We start from the raw sequence: 13,254 nt of genomic DNA, 5'->3' as shown, positions 1-13,254 counted from the left end.
AGCTCAGCAGTTGATTTGCCACTCACGGACTATGAGCGTGGGTGATTAAGAAGACAGAGAGCCACCTTCATGCTTCAAAACACTTTCATTGTAGATACAATCATTAAAAAGAATAACTGTTTGGCTAATGCTGAAATCCAATGTAGGCTTGTTATACAACTTCAGGGGAAATTTTATCTGAATTTGAAGTAAAGGTGTTTTTTTGTGTTTCCATAGTAACTCAAGCTCATTTACCAAGATGCCTCATGCACTGTTAGCATTAGACAATTTCACTGTAGTAAAACAAAGTAAAATAGTACAATTGAGGAGTAAACTATATGTAAAAGATTATTTTGGTTCCTGTGAAATTACAGCAACGTACTGGAGGCTGGGGAAGGAGAGAGAAAATAGAATAACTTTTCACTAAGTATTACTACTTAGTTTAGGACAGAAAATGGATGTAAGAAAGATACAAAACACAGGCAAGGGAATGGGGACATGAAAATTAGCTAAAACACGTGGTCTGCTATTCCTCTCTGAAATGTGCCAAAGAATCTGAAATAAATGTGAGTGGGTTCCATGGCTCAGCACTGGCTCCTGTGCAAGAGGCAAGCTGGATTCAGTCCTAGCAGCATCAGGTGTTTTTTGGAGTTTTCCTACACAAGCAGGGAAAACCTCAAAATTGCTTCATCTCCAGGTCTCAAGGGATTGCAGCTGAAAAATGCTGCTTCTCAAGAGCATATATTTCCCTTCTGAAGAAAGGTTAACACTGACTGATCTTGGATGGAAATAATTCACAAGCATGTGAAAAATAGGGAAAATTGCTGTATTTCAGTAAAATTTTCCCAGAGAAATATCTACATATAAAGTAAGTTAAGATTCAAATAAATTGCTCTTGTGCATTTAGTTATGGAAAAAAATAGTTATCTGTAACTTGAATGTCTCATTTAGAATGCCCCTTATTATCACTTTTAATACAATTTAATACTTTTGTGGTTTTGTGTCCCTATAATGTGCTTTATAGGAATGAGTAACATGAGCTTTATTTTTAAGCTTAGCTTTAACAGAACCAATTTAGCAAGTTTTGCAATTTGTCAGAAGCTGTTTAAACAAGGAAAATATTCTCAGTGCCACTGACTGGCATGCATGGATACAACAAGCTTTACATGTTTAAAGAGAAGAAGGAGCTAGGATAACGGGTATGAGTTACATTACACATAATCCATATGTTCTCTGTCACCAAGTGATCTGTTTCCTCACTCTCCGCTCCAGAAACTATGGGGAAAGTTATTCAGAAAAAAAAAAAATAAATCCTGCAGTAGGCATTCTAGAAAACGTTGCCTGTGTCTGTTGACCTACGCAAAATGGTTTCCTCACTTACTCTGGAAAGCATCCAGTGTGTTTGTTGGAGGGGATTATCCTGACACATTGCCAGCATGTTGTCACGCTGTCAAACTCTACATGGTGATGACATTTGACCTGTTAAGAATACATAAACAGTATTTAGATTTTAGGCTCGTAATCACGATTTGCTCGAAATCCTAACGGATGGAAGGCCCACGCATCTGCATGACACACAGTTTGGGTTTGGTTTCCTACCAATAACCGAGACAAATCCCCTCCATGCTCCAAAAGCATGGGTAATCTTGGGTGCAGCTGGGGTTGGTACACCAAAAGGCAGGCAGGCAGGTTGTGTGCTTTGTTCTTTGTGTAACAGGGGGCACGATATGGCAACACCTCTACCTCCACCATCTTAAGGAACAAGAGGTACAATATGGCAACTCCACCACCTCCACCACTTTGGGTAACAAGGGGCACAATAAGGGAACTCCCACCACCTCCACCATCTTAGGTAAAAATCGGCAGATCAGGGCCACCTCCCATCTCCACCATCTTAGGTTAAACATGGCACAACATGGCAACCCTTTGTCTTCTGAAGTAATATGGGACACAACATCTGAAGTAATATGGGGCACAACATGGCAACCCCTCCATATCTGCCATCTTAGGTAACAAGGTACATAACATGGCACCTCTGCCATTTGAGGTAACAAGGGGCACAATATGGCAACTCCCATCACCTCCACCATCTTAGGTAAAATGTGGCACTTCAGGGCCACCCCCTGTTTTCCACCCTCTTAGGAAAATTGTAGCCCATGAGGGCCACCTTCCATCTCCACCATCTTATGTAAAGTGTGGCACAAAACGGCAACCCCTCTACCTCCAACATCTTAGGCAACAAGGTACATAACATGGCAACCCCACCACCTCTGCCACCTTAGGTAACAAGGGGCAGAATATGGCAACCTCTCCATTCCCAACATCTTAGGTATAAGGTGGCACATCAGGGCCACCCCCCCTCCCCCCCCCCATCTCTACTATCTTAGGTAACAAGGGAGTATAACGTGGAAACCCTACCACTTCTGCCATTTTAGGTAACAAGGGGCATAAGATGGCAACTCCCACCATCTTACGTAGAAGGTGGCACATTAGGGCCACCCCCCATCTCCACTATCTTAAGTATCAATGTGGTTTAGGTAAAATATGGCACATCATGGTCAGCCTCCCATTTGTACCATTTTAAGTAAAAAAGTGGCATAATATGGCAACCCTTTGACCTCCACCATCTTATGTACTACGGGGCACTACATGGCAACCACCCTACCTCTAACAGCTTAGGTAACAAAGTGCACAGCATGGCAGCCCTTCTACCTCCGCAATCTTAGGTAAAAGGTGGCACATCAGGGCCACTCTCCCCCTCACCTCCACCGTTTTAGGTAGCAAGGTGGTACAATGTGGCAGCCCCCGCCACCTGCACGTGTTTGGTGTGATAAGGACTGAGGGAGGAAGGCTGGGTCAGTGGGCCCTGTGACACGTTTTATAAATAAAGTCTCAACCATTGTTCTGTGCTGAGGGTGGTTTATGTGGTGTTTGTGAAAATGCTGGCCAAAGGCAGACCCTTGGGCACCTCCATCACCCTTGGGAGACACAGGTAAATGCATGCTCTGTTACTGTTCGTCCCAGACAATGGGGAGTGCTTTTGGAAGGGGAGACTGTTTATTCATGGTTTGAAATGAAAATAGCTTATATTCTATACTTTTTTTTTTTCTTTTTCTTTTTGTATTTGTTAAATCTCGTATATATTCGCCTTGATTGTGCTTCCTACTACTAAACCCCCCGCTTCTGGCGTACAGAAGACACCGCGTTTATTTCAGACGCGTTTCACTCGCAGCTCCCGGTCCCCCTCGGCCCGGAACCGCCGGCAGCCGCCACAGCTCCGCGGCGGGCCGGGACAGCGCGGACACCGCCCGCCGCCGGCCCTGCGGAAGGCGGAAATGATGGCGGCGGCGCGGCGGCGCTAAGCGGCGGTGCCGGTGCCGGTGGCGGAGCGGAGCGGAGCGGAGCGGCCCCGGGCCCGACATGGCGGGCGGCGGCGGGGTCCGGCTGGGGCCGGGGCTGGGGCTGCGGCTGTGGCTGTGCTGGCTGCTGGCCGCGCTGGCGGCGCTGGGCGCGCAGGCCAAGGTGGGCGCTGTGACGGGGTTTGGGGTTTTGTTGGCGGTGATTTGTTACCTGGGGGTCCTGAAACGCCGCGTGGGTGGCGCGGTCGGGGTTTTCCTGCTGGCCGTGTGGGGCTGCTCCGAGTTGGTCGCTCAGTACAGGGGTTTATGAGCAAGATTCTTGCTGGGTGGCTTCTAAATTCGTAAAAAATAAGAGTGTGATTTTTCTTATGAAGAACGTATTGTATTTGCTATCAAAAATGTGTTATTTGACAAATTATTGTTTGTTGCTTCCACGTCAGTAACGTTGAAAGTCAGCTCTTAAACGTGACAGAAATCCCGAGTTAGACTGTTCGAAGATACCCGCAAGCACTTTGTGTTGAACATTTCATGTATTTCATAAACACAGTGCCTTCTGTGCGCTGCCCTGTTGTTGTGCATGTGGTGGTCTGCTCTCAGCACCTTGTTTTCTTCGCAGAATTCCGAGGACGTCCGATGTAAATGCATCTGCCCTCCTTACAAAGACCATTCGGGCCATATCTATAACAAAAACGTTTCACAGAAAGACTGGTGAGTTGGTAATCAGAAGTTAGAAGGAATCTTAGTGGTTAAAGATGTGTTCTGCTGTGCTTACACGTGATGCCAGGAGAAATTACATTTCTTGCCTAACATATTGAGCCTTTATGTTTAAAAGTATTCCAGACTTCAGCTGTAGCAAGAGACAAGGCTTGAAATCTTTAATTTTTCTCTGTCTTCTATTTCGGGTCGCTTGTTTACATTCTCGTTTGTTTATCGTAGAAGGGAAAAGGGGTGTTTGGATTTGCGTTCAGTGATAAGAAATTGCATCATGGCGAGGAAGCATGTGCATAGAACTGGGACTCAGAGGCATTTTCTCTTCTTTGATTTCTCTTTCTTTCATTTCTCTCTTGAAACTTGTACTATTATGTGGGGATTGTTTAGGAGATTCGTTCCTCAGAGTCACAGACAAAGAATGCAGTTATATGAGGTGGCCTGAGCCATCTAATAACCTATGCTTCCTGCGACGAAGAGAATTATTGCTTTACTCTGTCACAACAGTGTGCCCTACTGTAGTGTTTAGGCCAGCTATGGCATTTGCCAGACCTCTTTGAGCTGAGGACTGTTGTGCATGGCCAGGGTTGAGGGGCTGGGGAAGGAAGAGGGAAGACAGTCATTTATAGCAGCATATTATGAAGTTGCATTGATGTCTGACATGCTCAGGAATTCTTGGATCAGCCTATAAATATGTGAGGTACGTTTTGATACGTTGACTCTTTTTCAGAAACATTAAGAATTAATAAACGACTTTTCAGTCTGTTGAGTAGCAGAGGGTTAGAAACTTCGTTATGAAATTGTCATGCCCCTCAGTAGTCCTACTGAAATAGCTACAGGAATAAAGTTAAGGATACAAATGTGTACAGAGCCATGCCTTAACTTATTAAATTACTTACAGAAGAATCGTAAGAAACATTGCTGTAAGTTTCAATCTAAGCTAATGAACACTGAACGTACTGTCTAGTCTAAAGTAATATTTTGTCCTGTATGATTACCTTAACAACATTAGGCCTGCGGACAAATTAAGATACAATAGTGAGACGTACCGAGAGAACTGCATCTGCAGCAGGCATTGCAGAGCAGCACCATTACTGGCTTTCTTGGTTATTACTCCTCTGCAAATGGAAATAGATTTTTTTTTTTTTTTTTCAGTGGGTGTTGTTAGTGTTTGTCTTACTAGCAGAAAAGACCCCGTTTCCCTTTAAATCAAGATTGGCAGTGACTGAAGTTACCTTTGAACTCTTCACTAATCTTGTGGTGACAGATACTGATGCTTACAGAATCTCAGAAATCTATTTTCTTATCTTAAATCTCATTTTGTTGAGATGATTTCTTAAGAGACTGCCTGTTAACGTTTTATGGTTTTGATCTTCTATTTGAGATGCCTTCTCTCTGCTTTTAAAAGGCTTGATTGCTGGTTCATGTGCAATGAGATTGACAAATTTAGTGCTCTACTTGGGCGTCTGCGTCTTGCAAGTGACTTGTTATTATGTGGAACTGCACCATCCTTTAGGCATTTAGATCTGTCACTCATGACACAAGAGCCAGATCAATTTTTAGTGTCCCTGTGAGTTATGCACATTATGATGGCTGCTTACCGCCTGCTTGCCCAGACATAAAATAACAAAATAATTTTTAATGTTGAACCTGGAGCCTGCATCATGATATTCTTATTTAGGTGTTTCATTTCTTCCAGTGGAGTTGTCTGCTCCTCCCACCCCACAGACCAGCAAACAGGGCCTTGTGCTAACATCGGGACGGGCTGAGGGTGCTCTGACACCACTAAAAGCATTCACCATTGTAGCCATGGAACCATTTCAGGCAGTCCAGTCCCGATGAATGATGCACTAGAGAAGTGTAGCGATGTGTTGGCAAGTACATGGTATTGAGTTAAATAACCCACGTTGAAAGAAACGTGTTGGCATTTCATGTACCGGAGGCTAGCTGCCGTGGTAGTCATCAGCATGGTGGGAGGGAAGACACCCTGTCTGCTAGTGGGGTCAACTGGAAATCAGCAGAAGCTGCCCTTCTGAGTAGCCCAGCCTCCTTGATGCTGTTACTGCGGGTACAGGGGAGAATGTGGTAAGGCAGAGGCAGCTGAGTGGGAACATCCTTTAGGAAAGGATCAGCCTTTTCCACTTGAAACACTGAACTAGAGAAAAAACTCGCTGATGCTAATATAGGATATATTTACAGTAACAAACTTCCTACTGTACCTAAGCAAAATGCAGGCTTTATTCTACAGCATATTGATGTAAACTTTCAATCTCATGAGATCGTAACTTGTATTTTGTGGTTTTGCATCCTACGTACCGCACAGCGGAGATCGTAATTCTAATGACAAATAAAAGGAAAAACAAATCCCTCCATTCCTTCCCAGAGATTGTGACGTAACAGTCAACAGTTTTAGTTATGAGGAGGAAATACAAACCGAACCGAAGTGATGAACTGGTATCTGGCCGTGTGGATTTGCAGCATTTTAATTTAGCTCAGTGCAGTGTTAAATCAGAGGCTGCTGCTGTCATATCAGGCATTTGGTTTCATTACCTGCTTCTGACTCTGCTACACTGAGTTGACAGGGGTGGAAGCGAAACATGCTTTTGTTCCCTAAGTGCTCTGCTGAGCGCCTAGAATATTAACTGAACAACCAACCTGAGTCATCAAAAAGAGCAAAATTTGAAGTTATTGGTGGAAGGAGTTGTCTCATGGCAACTGGATTTTTGTGCTGTGGTATAGAATATTGTCAGTAATATTGTCAACCACACTTTTTGGCATGAGGAATGTCTTACATTTTGTAATCTTTAAGTCAAAGTAGATTTTTCACATCCAGTTCCAGTGCTTAAAAAGGAACACTGTTTATTCAGTATCTCACTGCTTAAAGAAACAACTCATCTGACAGTGAATTTTATTTAATGACTGTAAGACCCAGTGTTAAGAAAAAAGAACTTCTCTTCATGAACACCAAGGGGAGGTTAATCTTCTTTTAGACACTGGAAGACCAGAGTAAAGCTCTTTAAGTGTGAAGAAAAAGAGTGCATTATAGTTGGAATTTACTTCAATCTGAGATGGCAGTGTCAAATGATGCATGTGTGCTGGGACTCTAATCCTTGGATTTGTTATGCTGACAGCTTTATTTCCAGTCAAAATATTGTGTTTAGTTAGAAGGATCTTAAAAACTTGTTTAGCAGCTTGTCAATAGCTGAATTTCTTGTTTAAATAAAATAATAGTGGAGTAATGATTAAAAAAAAATCTTGAATAGCTATAATTTAGAACAGCTGTACTTAAGCAAAGGTGAATTCTCAGCCAACATAACGGGTCTGCATGCATCTGAAGATGTGAGAACTGCCTACATAGGGGCAAAGTAAGGTAAAACCATCTCAGAGCTGACTGAGCAGTTCCTGTCTCTCTTCAGTGATTGTCTTCATGTGGTTGAGCCTATGCCTGTCCCTGGACCTGATGTAGAAGCGTATTGCTTACGTTGTGAATGCAAATATGAAGAGAGAAGCTCTGTCACAATTAAGGTAAACGATGTAATTCTGCTGGGATATGTTAAATCCTTTAATTGATTAGTAAATATATCTATGGTCTTTTAGAGAAACACCCTTTATGAAGGGAGAACTTTTCTAAAGCCGTCTAAGAGTTATTTATTTTTCTTGATAGCTGTTCATGATTTGTTTTGAGCAATAACGATAATATCAAGCTGTAGCAGGAATAGGCTCACGAACCTTTATCAAAGATCTCCAGTTTTGAAATTAAGCTTTATACCTTGCTGAAATTCTGAGTTTTCTAGGGCATTTTGTCAAGCTTTGGACTTGATGTTTTTGTTACTGTTTTAGAAGGTCTCTTATTATTCAGCTATCTTGCTTGATACAAATTTTCTTTCTATCTTGGCAAGCTAACAAAGAGCAAAATCAGCCAAATCAATCATGTTTGCTCTAGCAGGGGATTTCTTTATTCATGTTCTCATTCTGTTAGAACCACTGAGCCTTAGTCTGGGTGAATACATTTTGTAGTGCATCTTCTATTACATTATTTCTTTTTGGTATTCTAGAATTTTGTTGCTTTTTCTCCTTTCTCATTTTCTTACTGGCCTCTGTGACTGTTTGCAGTCTAACCCGGCAGATTTGTGCTGGAGAACGGAGATCATGCAGGAACCCCTAAATTTGTGACCCTAGTTTAATGCCCCTTAGGAACAGTGGTCTGATTGAGGTGAGATAACACCAAATTATTTTAAGAGTCAAAATGCAGGATTTCAGCAAGGCCTCATTAAGAGAAGCTTTATTTCAAGCTCATTTGTCTGTCTGTCCCAGAACTATAATGCCAATTTAATAAATTGATGGCTTTTCTCTGTTCATGGGTTTTAAGTCATCTTGTGACACTAGTAAAAGCCAACAGGCTCATCACAAACTTTGTCTGTACTGTTCCTTCGGTCCTTGCAGCCTTTTGAGAGATTGTGGGAGGTAATGGCACGACTCTGGCATGAATTGTGTTTGTGTTGTGCAGGTTACAATCATCATATACCTGTCTATTTTGGGCCTGCTTCTTCTGTACATGGTGTACCTCACACTGGTGGAACCTATCCTGAAGAGACGTCTCTTTGGACATTCACAGCTCATACAGAGTGATGAAGACATTGGGGTGAGTTCACCTGACTGCTTGTATGTTTGGGTTAGTGTAAAGATTGGAGTGATTAATTGTTACATAACTGTTCTGAACAGCTTTTTTTGCATGGCAGTATAAATTTCTTTCCCTGAAGGGAGAGGATGGTCTTCACAGGAGTCAGGAATCTGTATGACGACTGTGGAAGCCACTATTTCATTTTTCACTGGGCTTAAAAAGTAGTCAAGGGGACTGCTTTTATTATCCTGCCTCTATACACAGATTCTGTCCTAACTGAAGGAACAGAGGAATGGAAGTAAGCTCATACAGGAGGTATGAGTTCTGGTGTGTTGCCGATCAATACAGTCTCCCTAGAGATCAAATTTTATACAAATTGGTTACAAAAGCAAAGTATATGCTGAGGGATTACATCTTCTGTTGCTCTGGTTTGGATTTGCTGATGCTGGAAATTCAAGAAGGAATAATTGGAATAATATATACATATATAAAAGGAATATAGTAACTGATGCTGAAACAATTTCTTTGTATTACAACTGAAAAACAGAATGTGGTAATACATTCTCACAGATCAGAGCAGCCTTTCTTGTGAGGAAAAGGAGAGTAGTCCATCCATGGCAAATGAGAGGGCATAGTTTCTTGTCTCTTACTGTCCTTCCCCACCTTCAGCACACTGTTTTTGGCTTCAGATAAAAATGGAACAAAATTTTCTTTAGTACCACTACAGGAAGGGAGTGCAAGAACTTAGGAAACTTTGTGTTGGAAACTGTGAGATGCTTCAGTATGGGGAAGACTGGTGGGAGTAGGTTATTTTTGTCTTGAAGAGGGCATTAGAGTAGTATGAAAATACAGACTATCGCTCTCTAACTGTACGTAGTTCTATGAAGCTGTTGAATTGGCTTGCTTGGGAAAGTTATTGCCGTAAAATGATGTAGGGAAAGTATTCTAAACAGCAGCGGGGTTGGTGGTTAAATGTCAGTGTTGAACCATGTGAAATGCTAAAACAGTGCGGAAGTCTCAGCATCAATGTACTTTTTATACTGAGCCCCTAAGCAGTGCTGTTTCTGCTGGTAAAGTACACATCAGATGTGGCATCGCCTTAGAAAGAATTTCTGAAACCAAACCCAGCCTATGAAACAGGAAGGCTTTCCATCTGCTTAACCTAAGTCCTTCAGCAGACACGAGCACTTCATAGTAAGTACTGTTGAAATAAATGTGAGCTAATCGGAACGATTAGCATTTATTAGTGTCGTACAATAGGATCCTTAAGGATGGTTTTGTCACTCCTTCAAGATAATAGCCTTTGTTAGCTCTGCCACCTTTACGTACTTTGATTTCACAACAAAAATATGTGATTACCCAAATGTCACCTAATGTTTTTTGAAATAGAACTTATTCTGACAGAGGTGTAAACTGTTGTTGTTGAGTCCCACTGTTTCTGCACTTCCCCACGTATTACATGGAGATATGCTTTGTATGTGTTGACATCTTAATATTTTCCCAGTCACTTGTAAGAGGCTGTTAGCATTTTTTGGAAAGGAGGGGTTTGAATGACCCCTTTTTCTGCCTGCATCCGTACAGAAAACTGGGCAGATTCCTAGTTGAGTTAAATGAACGTGCTGTATGTTATACCTGAAACAAATTATTTCTATTTTATACCTTAGTTAAATTATTTTAATACCTCCAAATCTGGACTAGAATTCTGACTGAAGGTGGAGGGAGGACATGAAATAAATCCAGTGGCAGAGCTCACGTTAACTGCAGAATGAAATTATCTTAAATTCTCGATCCATCTTAATCAATTTTATGTTTTTCTGTAATGTACCGTGACTCTTAAGTGTGCTTGTGGAGTCACTTGTACTTTTACTGCAGCAGTGCCTGGAACAAAAAGCACTGAATCTTCTTGCTTAGTTCATGTTACTCATTTCACATCATCCCGTCTGTGACAGTGAATGTGAAATAAGTGAAGGTTATTTCATGGCTTAGCCGTTTCCTTGCCTTCCCTCTTGCAAGTTTTTCAAATATTCATCCTTGTCTCGCTCTGGAAATATCATCTGCATCGATTTTGTTGCTCAATTTTGAGCTAATGTGCTTGCTTTTTCTTACTGCCCGTTGGTGGCAGTGGCAACTAGTAAATGTAAGCCACTTTGAGAGACCTCTTTGCTTTTAAATTCTTTTTTCCTCATTTTTTTTTTTTTAACATAGAAATTGACAGTAGCTAGCCTTTGAGCTGAGATCCTTATCAGACTATCCAGTACCGTCTAGCTTATTGAATGCTCTCCCTTCCTCTGTCTGTTTTATGGTGGAAGTGTGTTGCTATTGTGATGTTTTTTCCCTGTGAATAAAGTGATCTCTAATCTTCAAACTTACCATTCTAGGTATATCCAGCTGTGTAGTCTTTTATGTAAGGTCATAGCTTGGGTCAGGGATCAGCTCTTGCTCTGGTTTAGTGTATTTCCTAGCCCAGAGAGGCCTTTGTGTGGCTTTGGGACTTGTAGATGTTACTTTAATGGATAATCTTTGTACTGCTAAGAATTATCATTGAGCTACTAGGCACAGAATCATGTCACAAATACAGTATCCGTTCATGCAAACATCTTCAAAAGCATTCTGGAACAACAACAACAACAAAAATTATATGAGGTTTATATGCACCAAAGGGCAATCGGTTATTTAACATGGGACGTAGTTATTTTTTTCATTAGTCATTGTATACCTGATGCTTTCTGACATAGCTTTAGAACCATGACTTTGTCCAAAACATCTTGACAACCAATAAGTTCAGTTCCAACTCTTACTATTTATAACCTATTTTATTTACTAGGAGAAAATACAGCTTTGCAGGTAGTGTTGGAAAACAGAGAGAGTAAATATTAAACAAGCCCTCAGTTATTGTTGAGCTCTGTCACTTAAACAGCTGTATTTACACTTTGCTTTTGGACAGCTTGGTACAATGGCTTTAGTTTGGTAAACATTGGAGTGTGTTGGCTTTACATAGGATCTTTGTGTGAACATCCTGAACCACCTTACAGTAACAGGCCAAGAAGTGGCAGTGAACCAAAAATTCATGCTTAAAGTGAAGTTAAACGAAGTGCTTTCATGACATTAACAGGAGGTCCCTGGCATCTGGGTCTATTCTAGATTTCTGTCCTCAACAGCTAATGATGGATGGCTCGACTGTGCAATGAATAAATTCGTGGATGTTACTTTGAATGAGAAGTTGAAGAACAGTTTTTTTAACTACAAAACCTTGCTTTGTCATCATGGCTAACTAGCTGTTTAAAATAGCTTGTTTTACCTTAAAACCCAAAGCAAAAAAAAACACCAACAAAATAAAACCTTCAGTTTCACTGCTCGTTGGAATTGCTGAGGTCTAACTATTGATTTTTGTCATTCCAGGATCACCAACCTTTTGCAAATGCCCATGATGTGCTGGCTCGTTCTCGGAGCCGTGCCAATGTATTGAACAAAGTGGAATACGCCCAACAGCGCTGGAAGTTGCAGGTCCAAGAGCAACGCAAATCTGTTTTTGACCGTCACGTTGTGCTGAGTTAATTGTCTCTCAGCAGTAACTCCAAGGAAGTACAGCAGACTAATTGAAAGAACTGACTTATGTCTTCCTGATCCTACCACTTCAGAGGAGTTTTCATAAATGGTTGGTTACTGATTTGAAAAAATAAAAATAGTGCTTAAACTTTGAGAGATTGTACTAGAGTGGAAGCAATTAAAAAGATTAGCTAATCAGAAGCTAAAAACCTTTGCATTTTCAAATGGCTCTTGCTGATAAAACTGAAGAGAAAACAAACCGTGAGGTAGTTTTGTCTGCCACTGTGGTACCTTATTCACAGTTGTGACTTTATGGTGATTTTTAACTATATATTTCTCTCTACTACTTATCTACTACGTGATTAAAAAGTACCTGGGAACACACTAACTGCTTACAACTCACTAATCACTTTATGTAAAGACCTTTTGTAAATATACTTGGATTTTTTCTGCTGACTAATGCTAGGTACTAGAAATCTAAATCTTGCAGTGTAGTTTCCACATCAGAGAATGAACTCCTGATTGGTTGTATTCATCATTTGGTTTCTTGCACTCATACTTTCAAGATGCTTGTATGTCAAGTGATGCTTGCAGATTTAAGGCAAAACTTAAATGGACACTGACTCGTTGAGCTGCATACTTGAATTACTGTGATGTAGATAAACTCAAATGCAGTGTACATCAAAACAGTGTTGGCATTTTGTTCTATTTTGCTTTAATAGTTTAATATATTGTATGTGTATGATATCTCTTTAAAACAATCTTCTCCCTTTCTTTTAATGGGTAAAATCTCAGGAGATATATGATGAAATATTTATTATAAAAATCTTTATGCATTTGTCTGGATTGGTGGTGTGAGGCACGTACTTTCTTGAGCACCTGTCATCTTGGGAGTTAGGTGTATTTTTTTATCTGTGATTCTGTACTCATTTCTCTTAAGAGGTATTCAGTTGCTAGATGACTAACTTTCATATATCCCCTTTGAAATGTAACAATTAAAATGGATTTTTGAAAAACAGATGCACATTATCTGTATGTCAT

The 13,254-nt window shown here is 40.9% G+C and overlaps 1 protein-coding gene across 1 annotated transcript; it reads left to right on the top strand.

Moving 5' to 3' along the window:
- The first annotated feature begins 3,307 nt into the window (after positions 1-3,307).
- On the top strand, positions 3,308-13,205 carry TMEM9B (TMEM9 domain family member B). The gene is made up of 5 exons (XM_082761343.1): positions 3,308-3,501; positions 3,955-4,046; positions 7,463-7,571; positions 8,554-8,688; positions 12,067-13,205. Exons 1-5 carry the CDS (start codon positions 3,400-3,402, stop codon positions 12,220-12,222), a joined length of 594 nt encoding a protein of 197 aa, XP_082617469.1. The 5' UTR covers positions 3,308-3,399; the 3' UTR covers positions 12,223-13,205.
- Positions 13,206-13,254: the final 49 nt, after the last annotated feature.

Source organism: Aythya marila (assembly GCF_965140915.1).
Source record: "Aythya marila genome assembly, chromosome: 5".
Classification (NCBI taxonomy): domain Eukaryota; kingdom Metazoa; phylum Chordata; class Aves; order Anseriformes; family Anatidae; genus Aythya; species Aythya marila.
The sequence above is the reverse complement of the archived record's forward strand: the minus strand, read 5'-3'. Positions and strand labels throughout refer to the sequence as shown.